Raw genomic sequence first — 15815 nt, forward strand, 5'->3', positions numbered from 1 at the left:
AGAACATGAAAGCCATTCTTTTGGGTGATAATTTGTCTGAAAAATTTGCTCAAAATTTATGGGAACTTGGAGAAGGTAGTTTACCCCTAGATAAAAATAATTGTTTAGATATATTTCTAAATAGTATATCAGTCTCATCTCTCAATGAACTAATAGCAAGTGTTTTTTCCAAATTTTCAAGACCACCAACAAAACCATAGTTACTTATGTGAAAGGGCAATACTTGAACCAAAAAATGTCACTGTCAACACCATAAACAATAAGTTATTGGACAGCATTTCAGGAAATGCACAGACTTACAAATCTATAGATTGTGTAATGGCACTAGATAGGTAATTTAAAAATTAATGCTTCATATTATTCAGGCTGCTATTTTGATTGGGTGTTTTACGGGAGGAGAGGCACTTATACTGAGAGTACCTTTGATTCCATCTGACACAGAAATACCTTTCGTATTCAAAAGGCTACAATTTCCAGTGAAACTCAGCTTTACTATGTCTATAAATAAATCACAGGAACAAATATTATCTGCTGTTGGGTTACAACTCGAAGAACAAATACCATAATTAAGAGGTGAAAGGACAAGGGCTGAAAATAGAAATCTTAAAAATGAAATGCAAAAATGTATTCAGTATGGCAAAACAGTGTCATATGGCAGTTGGCTCCCAAGTATACCCTGGTATATATCTCTCTCTCTATATATATATATATAAATATATATATATATTTTTTCTAATATATATATATATATATATATATATTAGAAAAAATAAGGTACTCAGAAATCTGGATGGTTGTACATTTACAGATTTTTATTAATATGTCACATGTTTTTATAAATCATATATTAGCGCTTGCATCAACTCTAGTAGATTCTTCAGATTTGAATTTTTGAGGGGACTCGTCTCTTTTTATAGTATTCTTGAGTGTGTAGGGGTGGAGAGAGACATAGGATAGTAAAAGAGGGTGAGGAATGGGGAGAAAGTGAGAGAGAAAGAGAGAGTGTGTGTGTGTGTACCTGTGTATCTGAAAGGAGTGTCAATGGAAAAGAGAAGGAAAGAAAGAAGGAAGAGAGAAAGAAGAAAAAAATGCATTTACATCTATACAGCTGGTCAGTTCTTTCAATAGAAAGTGATGAGTTGATTTTTGGCCTTTAAAAATGGCAAAACCAGGAGGCTACACACACCAATATTTAAATTTCTACTCCTGCCACCCATCCCACATAAAAAGAAACATTCCATATATATGCAGCATAGTGACTGAATCACAAACAAGACTAAATGAACTTAAAAACTTCCTACTAGAACAAAAATACCCACTCAAATTAATAAAAAACATTTTTACTTCTTTCTCTCTTCTTCTTTCTTTCTTTCTTTTTCCCATTGACATTCCTTTCAGGTACACAGGCACACATACACACACTCTCTCTCACTTTCTCCCCATTCCTCACCCTCTTTTATTACCCTATAACTCTCTCCACCCCTACACAATAATACAATAAAAAGAGACAAATCCCCCCAAAAATTCAAATCTGAAGACTCTACTAGAGTAGATGCAAGAGCTAATATATGATTTAAAAAACATGTGACATATTAATAAAAATCTGTAAATGTACAACCATCCAGATTTCTGTGTACCTTATTTTTACTAATATATAATACCTGTACATCACCTCCAAACCTTCTAATATATATATATATATATATATACACACACGCATACACTTCGCTTTCTATGTTTTAAATACTAGATATTGCAATTCAGCAAATAAAGTTTTTCAACATTGCAATTGCTTGTCACTTTTTTGTCCTGCTTAATTTTAAAGTTATGTATGGTATCTTAACGTTCCAGATTTTTTTACAGTATGTTTCAAACATAGAAGATCATGATTCCACACAAAAATTAAGGGCTAGCATTGGGGGTCGGGTTAAGGATTTAATACCAGGGTTTGTATTGTAGTTTAGATTTTAGGGATAAAATTAGGATTAGGATCTTGGATTAAGTTTTAAAGTTAGAGCAGAGGGTTAGCATTTAACATTAGGGCTTCATGTTAGCATTTAGGATTACAATTTTGAGATAAGGTAAGGGTTAGTTTAAACAGAAATTGAAAAGGTATTCAAAAGATTTTAATTTGTGTAGAAAATTTTACAGAATTGAACTTACATATGTTTGGAATATGGATATAAGAAAAATAAAAAAGGTCTACAAAGCGTTCTTAGTCAGAAATTTTATTAAGTGTTTTTTTTTTGAGAATATTTACTGTAAGATAAAGAACTTTACGATGTTACTGTTAATTCTATTCTCAGAGTCATTAACTTGGGCAACGCCGGGTATTTCAGCTAGTGCGTGTGTATATATATGTGTGTGTGTGTGTATGTATGTATACATACACATACATATATATACACACAGATATGTGCACGCACTCACATACATACACAAATATATGTACATATACACACATGTATATACATACACAAATATATGTACATATACACACATGTATATACATACACAGATGCTTGTGTGTGCTTACACACACACACACATATATATTTACTTATGTAGGTACATACATATATATAGAGAAATACAACCCTACACACACACACACACACACACATGGATGGGGGAAGGAGGAGAGGGGGGAAGTTCGCTTATACCGAGAGTACCTTTGATACCATTTGACACAGAAATACCTTTGGTATTTAAAAGGCTACAATTTCCAGTGAAATTCAGCTTTACTATGTCTATAAATAAATTACAGGAACAAACATTATATGTTGCTGGGCTACAACTCAAAGAACATTGTTTTTCTCATGAGCAACTGTATGTAGCATGTAGAAAAGTTGGAAGTGCATGCAATTTTTTTTATATATGCTCCTTCTGGAAAAACATGTAACATTGTTTATAAGGAAATTCTAGATTTAGAATAAATAGTAAATAAGATGAACAAATACCATACCGCAATTGAGATGCGAAAGGACATGGGCCGAAAATAGACATCTTAAAAATGAAATGCAAAAATGTATTTAGCTTGGCTAAACAGTATCATATGGCGGCTGGCACCCGAGTAATACCAGGTAGCCCTGATATGTGTGTATGTGTGTGTGTGTGTGTGTGTGTGTGTGTATGTGCGCACATGTGCATTTGTCCACTTTCCATGTCTTAAATACCAGATATTGCAATTCTGCAAATAAAATTTTTTACAGAATTGAACTCACATATGTTTGGAATATGGATATCAAACTATATTCTTAAAAGAAGAAAAATAAAAATGTCTACAAAATGTTCTTAGTCTGAAATTTCGCTGAGTGTTTTTTTTTAAATTCTTGAAAATATTTACTATAAGTTAGACGAAGAGCTTTTTGATATTACTGTTAATTCTATCCTCTGAGTTATTAACTTGGGCAATGCTGGGTATTTCAGCTAGTATGTGTGTGTGTGTGTGGTGTGTGTGTGTGTATATATATATATATATATATATATATATATATATATATATATATATATATATATATATATCCGATCGTGGCCTTTGCCAGTTTCGCCTGGCCCCCGTGCCGGTGGCACGTAAAAAGCACCATCTGTCCATGGCCGTTTGCCAGCCCCGTCTGGCACCTGTGCCGGTGGCACGTAAAAAGCACCCACTACACTCACGGAGTGGTTGGCGTTAGGAAGGGTATCCAGCCATAGAAACACTGCCAGATCAGACTGGGCCTGGTGCAGCCTTCAGGCTTCCCAGACCCCGGTTGAACTGTCCAACCCATGCTAGCATGGAAAGCGGACACTAAATGATGATGATGATGATGATGATGAGCTCAATGATAAAAAGAACCCATCCTCCATTTCATACATCATCATCATCATCATCATCATTTAACGTCCGTTCTCCATGCTAGCATGTGTTGGACAGTTCGACCGGGGATCTGGGAAGCCAGAAGGCTGCACCAGGCTCCAGTCTTATCTGGCAATGTTTCTACAGCTGGATGCCCTTCCTAACGCCAACCACTCCGTGAGTGTAGTGGGTGCTTTTTACGTGCCACCTGCACAGGTGCCAGGCGAGGCTGGCAACGGCCACGGTCGGATTGGTGTATTTTATGTGCCACCGACACAGAAGCCAGTCGAGGCGGCGCTGGCATCGGCCACGAGTCGGATAGTGCTCTTCAACTAAAACCCTGAGTCACTACGCATGCTAGAACCTACAATCTTTCTGCTGTCAATCTCACATCTTTAATATAGTAAAAATAAACCTTACCCTAAGACTAGCTTTTCTCTCAAGTAAAAATACTTAAGCAAAAACCTACATAACTCCTGTGAAATCAACAAAAGCTATTCGCACAGCTCAAACTTTCAACTATTATATACAAAAATCCCACAATTGTACCCACAAGAAAGCCATCTGGATAATTAAAGACTTACTTCTCAACACACTTCAATTTCTGTCCAACAGACTATCTTCTTATTTTGCCTCTTTTCTACCATTACTACAATATTCTCTATATTGAAGAGATAACTAGTCACATATTTTCTATCCTTAAGCCTGTCCATCATTCTTTCTCTTGCTATTATTTTTGTCTCTTCTCCCAAAACCCACACTAACTACTTTTCTCAGGCCTTTCTCCTTAGGACATCAAGCTTTTGGAATTCCCGCCTCTCTTTTTCTTACAGGTACAGCCTGAACATCAAGTCCCAATCTGACTAGTGTGGTAGAGTTTGTAAAGATCATGCATTGTCCCTTCTTCATGACAGAAACCATTAAATAGAAATGGTACAGTCCATGTATGTTAATGTAATTTGCCCTAAAGTATAACATGCTCTTTCATGCATCTCCTTGTCTTAACATATTGCTGTTAAAATATAGTTCATTCTTTATAAGCTGGATTTTTGTTTTGGCCATGCTGTATCCCCAAAATAAAAATTAGAATTTATTTTGTTTTCCTTGCAGATGTTCAGGCTGGGTGTCACCTACATTAATTCTAACTATTGAGGAGTGCACAAATCATGACCACTTCTGCATTCTGGCTAAAAGATATTCCCAACTACATGGCTCCGGGTTCAGTCCCACTGCACGGCACCATGGGCAAGTGTCTTCTACTATAGCCTGAGGCTGAGCAAAACCTTGTGAGTGGATCTGGTAGGTGGAAACTGAAAGAAGGCTGTCATATATATATATATATAAATATATATATATCATCATCGTTTAACGTCCGTTTTCTGTGCTGGCACGGGTTGGATGGTTTGACTGGGGTCTGGGGATCCAGGAGGCTGCACCAGGCTCCAGTCTGATCTGGCAGTGTTTCTACAGCTGGATGCCCTTCCTAACGCCAACCACTCCATGAGTGTAGTGGGTGCTTTTTACGAGCCATCAGCACAGGTGCCAGGGGTACGCTGGCAGCGGCCACAGTCAGTTGGTGCTTTTTACGTGCCACCGGCACAGAAGCCAGTCAAGGCGGTGCTGGCATCGGCCACGTTTTGATGGTGCTTTTTACGCACCACCGGCACAGGTATGTATCACAACTACAATTTCCATTTGATTTTTATTTTGATGTTGATGTACTTGACTCGATAGGTCTCCTCAAGCACACATATATATACATGCATATATATATATATAGGGGTGTATGTCTTTGTTTGTCCCCTCCCATCACCGTTTGACAACTGGTGTTGGTGAGTTAACATCCCTATAACTTAGCAGTTCAGCAAAAGAGAAGGATAGATAGAATAAGTACTAGGCTGAAAAATAAGTCCTGCAGTTGATTTATTTGACTAAAATCCCTTCAAGGCAGTGCTCTAGCATGGCCACAGTCAAATGACTGAAACAAGTGAAATAAAAAAAAAAACGAATATAACCTCATACAACTAGACATATACATTAACAGGTAATATCTAATGATAACTGTATTGAGAGGCAGTAATGAAACTGAGATCAAAGACAATGTTAAAAATTATAAATTTAGCTATACTTGTCATAATGTGGGTCCTTTTTATCAAATGCTGTGTGATCAGGATAACTTTCTTTGACAACCTGAAAAAAGAAGGAAATAAACAAGAAATCATAGTTTCTTTTTGCCTTTATTTCTCTATTCTGTTATACAATAGAAGATTTACTGAAAACAATATTAGTTAAGATTGTAGGGAGTTCATCGTTTTAAAATATTATCAGTCATAAAAATGTAAAGAATAGTTCACAAGTGAATTAGAGGACATGTACTTTAATATGTATGGATAGTAAAAATATTTTACTGTACAATTAATAGCTATTTATAATGCAAACTTGAATGTTTAGAAACAGAGTTATGATGGAATTATAAATTGCTTATTTCTGAGGTGGGTTGGGCAGGTTTGTAAATTTAGATATGTATTACTTTAATAAAATAGTGCAAAATAAGACAATAGTTACAGAATAGTATTAGATGAAACAGAAATTGAGATTATTATCAATAACACTGACCTCACAGATGCCAGCAATTCCAGGAATTTTACAGTTACTATGATAAAAAAATACTTTATGCTTAACTTTCATTTGATCTTTCATAAAATTTCTAGCCTACAAAAGACAAAAGGAAAATACGGATAAATCCACTGAATAAAATGTATTCATTATAGGAAACAATGTTGGTGTTTTTTTTTTTTTACTTTATTATTTATTACGGAGATGTACTTGCATAGCAAGTGACCTGATCTGAGATCGTGTGCTGGAACGAAAACAATTGTAGCGTACGAAGTGTTTATAAGCCATTTAAGAAACACACAAATCCATTAGATTCACTTCAACATTTAAATTTAATTTGTCAAAATATTTTCGTTGCTTTGAAACCACGATCTGTTCACTGTCTCAAAGCGACGAAAATATTTTGACAAATTAAATTTAAATGTTGAAGTGAATCTAACAGATTTTGTCTGTTCCTTAAATGGCTTATAAACACCTTCCACGCTGCAATTATTTATTTATTATTTTTTAATAGTATAATCAGGAATTGTAGTAATGCCATGGAGTAAATGGTTGAAGAAGTAAAATGTGTGACAGCACAGTTAACTGTATAAATGTACATGCCATTTTTTAAAGCCTGATATAGTTTGTAACAGTTTGTGCTCTGTTTGTGATGTGAACTGTCAATCATGAAGCAACTTATGGAATTTCTATAGTTAGAGCTGCTGACACTTTGTTAGTCTGGCCAGGTAGAGGTTTCAGCTTAATAGAGAAATTATTTGCAAATCATGCACTGTCTTTGAAATAATGCTGTATTACTTAATTAAAGACATCACTTGCAAAAAGTATGTTGGCATTTAAATTATACCGTGCAAAGTCATTTTCTTCAGATGTCATCTAAAGCTTCCAGGCATTGATCAGTTCACTGGAATGTAAAACCAAAAACAAACAAACAAAAAAAATAACAAAAGTATGTTAAACAAAGTTTAATGGATGTAAATGTCCAGAGTAAAGGTGGTGTTTCAGTATAACCATGTCCATAAAACATTGTAACAGCTGCAGAAAAGAAGTTGCTGCATTAGGTAAAAATAACATTTATTGCCCTTAACAATAAAGCACAAACAGTAGACCTTCCAAATAAAAAAAAAATCTCCTCAATTTGTTGTAAAATACAATTTAAATAAAAGCAATTTTCATTAACCAATTTACTGACAATAATTAAAATATCAGATCTTTTCGGTTTGAAGGGCAGTTTTTTCTAGCGCTGTCATATGAAATTGTCACCCATAATTATGACCCTAGAATCGATCTATTGCATTTCAATCTCTTTTAGGGTTAGGATTAGTTAGGGTTAGGGTATCTTTTTTTTCTTCACAAATGTAAATAAACCCAATCTGTTTCTTAAATGAAGGACATATTCATATGGCACAGAATGCTTTTTAACTCAATAGACATCACTGATTGGTTGAAATTGCAGAAATTGAAGAAAAAAAAACAACAAATATCTTACAAACTATAGAATTTTCTCAATAAAGCCAAGAGAAAAAGATGTTTTATAAACATATTCTACCAGTATATGAAGTCTAAAATATTTTAGTTACCTAGAAATTATGTTAAAAACCGCCGTTCAAACCGAAAAGATCCAAAATATCTATATAAGAAGCTGTCTATTGTAAAAAACAACAACATAAACGTCAGTTTCTTGAAATATTACTGGAGTATATTGATTATTAATTATAATAATGGTAAAATCCTCAGGTAACTGATTGCAAGTCCCAACAAAGCGGCTTAGTCTAAATAGTTACTTAGATTCATAATACCAGTGATTTCTGGACAGTAAAATTTGTGTATCAGTTAGACTGAGGAATATGGTACAGAATATTCTAGATGAAATATGTTTTCATATCTGGTTTTAAGTATAATGTCATTCCAGTTTTGGAACATAAGCCCAGACAAAACTTGAAAAACCATTTAGAGCTTTTGCTTCATTACAGTACATTTGATAATAACCTGTCAATTGACTTAACCCTTTCGTTACCAACCCAGCTGAAACTGACTCTGGCTCTGTAGTACAAATGTCTTGTTTTCATAAGTTTTGAATTAAAATCTTCCACCAAACCTTAGTCACAATTCATGTTCCTAACACTAGCTTAATGACAACTAACTTATTTTACTAAATTCGGTGAGCTGGCAGAAACGTTAGCACGCCGGGCGAAATGCGTAGCCGTATTTTGTCTGCCGTAGCCGTATTTTGTCTGCCATTACGTTCTGAGTTCAAATTCCGTCGAGGTTGACTTTGCCTTTCATCCTTTCGGGGTCGATAAATTAAGTACCAGTTACGCACTGGGGTCGATGTAATCGACTTAATCCGTTTGTCCCCTCTGTGTTTAGCCCCTTGTGGGTAGTAAAAGAAATATATTTTACTAAATTCTTTGTTATATTTTAAATAACTGAAAGAAACACAGAGCATCTCAAAATAAATACGGTAATGAAAGGGTTAAAGAAGTTAAGAACTTCTTTAACCCTTTTTGAAAAACAAGAAAAGCTAAGAGCTGAGTCCGGAAAGTAAGCAATTTACCAGTGTTTTGCAAAATGAAAATTAGGAGTGTAAAGTATTCTGGAATGCAAAGCAGTGTATCGGTAATGAAGCAGCACACTTACTCTTATGGGCATCAAGGAGGAGGCACGGAAATGCTAATATAAGAGCTTACAGATTGAAAAGTAGATTTGGTAGAGAGACGAATGTCAAGTGGACTCATAAGAGAGGTCAGCTGCTGAAACTCACAGGCATATGGTGGAAATAGCCATTGGGGATATAAAGACACCAGAATCATACAGTCTGTTTTACACTCAGAGAATACCTATATTACTGGCAGCAGCAATGGCTCAGAGCATTTTCCACCCTGTCCTTGTTGTGACTACTATGCTTCTGCTAGTAATATATGGATTCTCTCTCTAAATGTATGATGCTGGTGTACAATGAGCAATGATGCACAGGAATGGAATATGAGCATTGAATGTGGAGGCTGTGTAAAGGATGGAAAGAAATGAGGTGAGCATGCTCCACTGGATGTGCAGTGTTGATGTGCGTAAACAATGCCGCACAAATAAAATGAGAGAAAAAGTGGTTATGATAGGAATTGAAGGTTGTGTACAAGAGAGGAAACTGAAATAGTAGGTATCAAATATGTGCAGAGGAAGACAGCTGGGTAAAGATGTGCTGAGTGATCCATAGATAGAACTTACAAAAGTTTCATGATAGAAATATTGGACAGTTTAATGATAGAAATATGGGCATAACTATATTTTGTTATTTGATAGTAATACTATCATATATTCCTTTCATTTATGTGAAAGTGAGAAATACATACTGATTTTCAATATGTTACACAACTGTATTCACCTTTGCCTCACCTGTTAATGATCTTTCTTTTTTTTTTTTTATTAGATGCATTGTTATGTAAATGTATTCATTAAACTGTATAAGAGTACATAGCCATTAGTATATTGACTAGTAAAAGAGCTTCGCACTTTATTTTCTATGAAGAGAAAACACGGACTTCAGAGAAAACACGGACTTCCAAAAATGGCCAGTTAAGTCAAAAATCTCAACCTGCTCTTTTCATATTTTTAAGCGTTTTGTTTGATCTGTTCCCCTTTCGTTTCTCTATTCTCTAAACATGGCGACTTCATGCATTTTTAAAGTTTATCGTTCTTTCAACGCCATCTTCGATGTTTATTCCATTCTCCTCCGAAAATATGCCCCCTCGTATCTTATCGCATTTCTTATTATTTATTTATTTTCATTCTCTCTCTGGCTTTCATTCAGTCATTTATCTAATTATTTTTCCCCTCAAATAAAGTATTCAAACTAGTTGCTTCGATTTCGTCGCCCACCCTCCCACCCCCACCCCCAATACCGGAAGTTTCTACCCAAATACCGGAAACTACCCCACTCCCCCACTAGCACCTATGTAGGGTTTATCTGATCATATAGCGCAAAAAATTGTGAAAAGTATGCAAGTTGTAGTCTAGTGTTTCCATATGAAATCTGCCAGATGCAAGCTTTCTTTTCAGGTACATGACACGGCTGTCCCTCATCCCAGGGTCTCTGATGCCCACACCTCCCACACCCTCAGAGTTGGCACGCTCAATGTTGGCACATTGAAAGGTAGGTCTGGAGAGATTGTAGAGCTACTTGAACGGAGACGTGTGGATGTATGCTGTATCCAGGAAGTAAGGTGGAGAGGAGGTTCCGCTAGGCTCCTCACAAGCAAGGAACACAGGTACAAGATTTTCTGGGCAGGGAACACTGACGGGGTCAGGGGCGTGGGTATACTTCTTGCGGGGAAATGGGTAGGTAAGGTAATCGAGGTAGTCAGAGTAAGTGACAGAGTAATTAAAATTAGATTAGTCCTTCACCATAGGACAGCTACCATCATCTCGGCATATGCCCCTCAACCAGGGCTACCGGAAGGACAAAAAGACCAATTCTATGACACCCTATTGCGGACTACCTCATTGACAAATGACAATGACCTTCTCTTCGTGGCAGGTGATTTCAATGGACATGTTGGACGACATGTCGGGGGCTTCCATGGCGTCCATGGAGGCTACGGTTTTGGCTCTCGTAATGAGGAGGGAACCAGGCTGCTGGAGTTCTGCGATGCAAATGACCTTATGGTCTGCAATACCAACTTCAGGAAACCCACCTCTCACCTAGTCACCTACCGTTCTGGCAGACACACCAGCCAGATTGACTACATCCTTGCCAGAAAAAGGGAAAGAGGGCTGATTATAAAAGCCAAAACCTTTCCAGGCGAAGAATGTACTCCCCAACATAGATTAGTGGTTAGCGACTTCAGGATCAGAGCTAAATGGTTGCCCAGAAGAAGACCAGCTTGGAGGAGAAGGGTCTGGAAGCTTAAAGATCCTGCAAATGGACAGAGATTTAGAGACATACTACTCGAGGCCTTTGACGAAATAGAAGGGGATATAGCTTCACTTAACGTGGAAGACAACTGGAGATTCCTACGGGACAATCTGCTGACAGCCACTGACCAGATCTGTGGATGGAGCAAAGTACCATCTCGACCCAGAGTAACATGGTGGTGGAACACTGTGGTTGACAGGGCTATTAGACAAAAGAGACAGGCTTGGAAGGACTGGAAGAACGGTGGTAGTAGGGAATTGTATCAGACAGCCAGAAGGGAAGCTAGGAGACAGGTCTATTTAGCCAGAGGGGAAGCGGATAAGAAAAAATTTGCCAATGTTCTGCGCCATGAGGATGAAAGACTTGAGGTATTTCGTGTTGCAAGACAGTGTGTGAGAGAGAATCGTGATGTGGTAGGAGAGAAGTGTGTTCGCATGGATGATGGTTCACTTGCGCTAAATGAAGATGCAAAGAGAGAGGTTTGGAGATGCCACTATGAAAGGTTGCTGAATAAAGAAAATGAATGGGATAAAGAGAGTCTGCCGAATGTTGACCCAACAGAGGGACCAGCTATCCGAGTTGATAGTTCCGTGGTAGCTAAGGCAATTAGAAGCATGAAGACAGGGAAAGCCCCAGGCCCATCAGGAATTACTGCAGAGATGCTCAAAATATCTGGCAGTGTCAGCTATAACCTAGTCACCCGTATAGTCAACCAGGTGATACACGAAGGAGTCATACCCAATGACTGGTGTAGCAGTATACTAGTCAACTGCTACAAAGGTAAAGGTGATGCCCTGGATACAAATAATTACAGAGGTATCAAGCTGTTGGATCAGGTAATGAAGGTTACGGAGAGGGTCATAGCCCAACTAATTAGAGAGAGAGTTAGTTTAGATGAGATGCAGTTTGGGTTCGTGCCAGGGAAAAGCACCACCGATGCTATATTCCTGGTAAGGCAGCTGCAGGAGAAATACCTAGCCAAAGATAAGCCCCTGTACCTGGCTTTCGTTGACATGGAGAAAGCCTTTGATAGGGTCCCCCGATCCCTCATATGGTGGTCAATGAGGAAACTAGGGATAGATGAATGGCTGGTGAGGGCTGTGCAAGCCATGTACAGAGATGCCGTAAGTAAGGTTAGGGTTGGCAACATGTACACAGAAGAATTCAAAGTAGAGGTTGGGGTCCACCAGGGTTCAGTACTCAGCCCCCTCCTATTTATCATAGTCCTCCAGGCAATTGTGGAGGAATTCAAGACAGGCTGCCCCTGGGAGCTCCTCTATGCTGACGACCTCGCTCTAATTGCTGAGTCACTATCAGAACTGGAGCAGAAGTTCCAGGTGTGGAAGGAGGGTTTAGAATCGAGGGGCCTTAGAGTCAACCTAGCTAAAACCAAAGTACTAATAAGTAGAAAGGTAGACAATCCACAAATATCCTCAGGAAGATGGCCCTGCTCGATCTGTAGAAAAGGTGTAGGTAGAAACTCTATAAGATGTATCCAGTGTAAGCTATGGACACATAAGAGGTGCAGCAATGTCAAAGGTAGGCTAACTGAGAAGATAGTTTTTGTATGTGGCAGATGCTCGGGAGCATTGACCTCCGAAAATCTGCAGAAAACAACTTCCGTCACTTTCCGGGGGGAAAAACTAGAAGTAGTTGATAGCTTCCGCTATCTAGGTGACCAAGTCAGTAGTGGGGGTGGGTGCGCTGAAAGTGTAACTGCTAGAATAAGAATAGCCTGGGCAAAGTTTAGGGAGCTCTTACCTCTGCTGGTGACTAAAGGCCTCTCGCTCAGAGTAAAAGGCAGACTGTATGATGCATGTGTACATGGGCCGTGGCTGCTGAGGACATGTGTAAGCTCGTGAGGAATGAAGCCAGTATGCTCCGATGGATGTGTAATGTCAGTGTACTTACTCGACAGAGCGTTAGTACCTTGAGAGAAATGTTGTACCTAAGAAGCATCAGTTGTAGTGTGCAAGAGAGACGATTGCGCTGGTATGGTCATGTGGCGAGAATGGATGAAGATAGATGTGTGAGAAAGTGCCAATCCCTAGCAGTTGAGGGAACCCGTGGAAGAGGTAGACCCAGGAAAACCTGGGACGAGGTGGTGAAGCACGACCTTCGGACGTTAGGTCTCACCATGGAAATGACTAGAGACCGAGACCTATGGAAGTATGCTGTGCGTGAGAAGACCCGGCAAGACTAGTGAAGCCATATCCCGTGGCCCCTACCTGGGACGTAGTCAGTCCACCTGTGCATACCTTCCTTATTGTGACACTTGAGAAGACCTGTTGAGGCAAGTGAAAATCAAAATCAAATCAAAATAGATGTACATCAATGGAATTTGTATCCTATTTGTATCCTTTATGGTACCAGTGCCGGTGGCACATAAGAAAACTATCTGAACGTGACCGTAGCCAGTACCGCATCGACTGGCCTCCGTGCTGAGGGCACGTAACAAACACCATCCGAGCGTGGCCGTTCGCCAGCCTCGTCTGGCACCTGTGCCGGTGACACATAAGAAAACACCATCCGAGCGTGGCCGTCTGCCAGCCTCGTCTGGCACCTGTGTCGGTGGCACATAAAAAACACCATCTGAGCGTGGCCGTCTGCCAGCCTCGTCTGGTACCTGTGTCGGTGGCACATAAAAAACACCATCCGAGCGTGGCCGTCTGCCAGCCTCGTCTGGCACCTGTGTCGGTGGCACATAAAATCACCCACTACACTCTCGGAGTGGTTGGCGTTAGGAAGGGCATCCAGCTGTAGAAACACTGCCAGATCTGACTGGCCTGGTGCAGCCTTCGGGCTTGCCAGACCCCAGTTGAACCGTCCAACCCATGCTAGCATGGAAAGCGGACGTTAAACGATGATGATGATGATGATGATGATAGAGAAAGAATAAAATCTTGTATTGATTATACTGGTATTTTAATTAATTTAATTTACCTGCCCCATAAAAGTCAAATCTAATCAGCAAGATCAGCTAAAGTACATAACTATAATCCACTGGTACATAAGCACTAACTGACAAAATTTCAAATCTGTATGTAAAAAATTTACAAAGTAACAAGCAAATATTGTGGACACCCCTCTTGAACCTGAATAATTCAAAATAACATGAACAAATAAGCATTACATTTGACAGATTAATCTGAACACTAAAGGGTTAATAACAGCAAAGTTATTTTATTAAATTCTTCATTGTTTATAAAATAAACTGAAACAAAAGCAGTGTAGTTCAATGGCAATATAGCAACAAAAAGTTTAAGCATAGAAAAAGAAAAGGAGCTGCTTATTATGACTATGTACATTAAACAGATTAGGCAAAGTCTAATTTATTGTAATATTCCTGTTGACTAGGGTTTTATGATAAGTTTAACTCTACTATCAGCTTTGAGCTTTCCATCAGTAAATGCTTGATTATTATTCTTAAACTTGCTTTAAAATAATAACTTTAAATCAACATTTGCATGCAAATGGATATCTTTGAACCCAGTAAAATGATGATGAATTCCAATATTTTAAATCTGAGTTTGTCCCTGTTAACGGGGGTGGCTGAATCTATCTCACTCTTACAGTAATTGCCCTCACACCATCTTGCCCAGTTTTGGGCATCCTCCTTCCTCAAGTCAACCTCTCAATCTCCTCCTCCATCTGTCCCTCCACATTTTCTTTGGTCGACCTCGCTTTCATGGTTCATTTACTTTAAACTCAAGCACTCCCCTCAGGACATGATCCTCATCCCTCCTCAATATGTCCATACCACTGCACTCCATTTGCACTTGCCAACCATTCCACCAATTCCTCCAACCCTAGCAAGTCCTCAGCCTTCCTTTTATCCAATAGTTTTACACCACACATTGCTCTCTCGGTCCTTCTCAAAATTGCCGTTTCACTTTCACTTAGACACCATGTTTCACTCCCATACAGCATTGCAGATCTCATGCAGCTCTGATAAACCCTTCCTTTCATTTTCAAGGAGAACCTTTTCCAATATAACAACCCTCCATGTTCCCTGAACTTCACCCAGCCAAGTCTCACTCTTGCTGTCACAGCTGCTTCACATCAATCAATTACATCCATCCTAAGTCCCAAATAACAAAATAAGAATGGTTTGGAGATTATTTAACAATTCTAGAGAAGCAAACAAAGCATAAAGGTAGAAAAGGTAGAGTTAAAATAGACTGTACTGGCTGAATGCTCAATCATCCTCATGTTCTTTTTTATATTTTTATTTTCCACTTTTAACTATTACTATAAAAACCCATGTAATTTGCGCACCTGTGTAATTTATGCAGGTGATTTTCAAGATAAAAAATTGTTAAAAAAAACTTCTACTCGTGTAAAATTCATACCCAAAAGTTTTCAGAATTGCCGATATCAGAAATGATTTTCAATTTAGTTGCATTTAGCATGATTTCACTTACTTATGATTAGATTTTATTAAATTTT

The 15815-nt window shown here is 38.3% G+C and overlaps 1 protein-coding gene across 1 annotated transcript in view; it reads right to left on the reverse strand.

The window, feature by feature from the left end:
• The window catches only part of LOC115212100 (thymocyte nuclear protein 1-like), a 68760-nt gene that overhangs the window by 7808 nt on the left and 45137 nt on the right, over positions 1-15815 (reverse strand). The window contains exons 4-5 of the mRNA XM_029780942.2: positions 6455-6550; positions 5967-6028 (exon numbers count right to left, since the gene is read on the reverse strand). Of these exons, the coding sequence (XP_029636802.1) occupies positions 5967-6028; positions 6455-6550 (158 nt within the window). The remainder of the gene's footprint in view (positions 1-5966; positions 6029-6454; positions 6551-15815) is intronic.

This window comes from Octopus sinensis, linkage group LG5 (genome assembly GCF_006345805.1).
Source record: "Octopus sinensis linkage group LG5, ASM634580v1, whole genome shotgun sequence".
Lineage (NCBI taxonomy): Eukaryota > Metazoa > Mollusca > Cephalopoda > Octopoda > Octopodidae > Octopus > Octopus sinensis.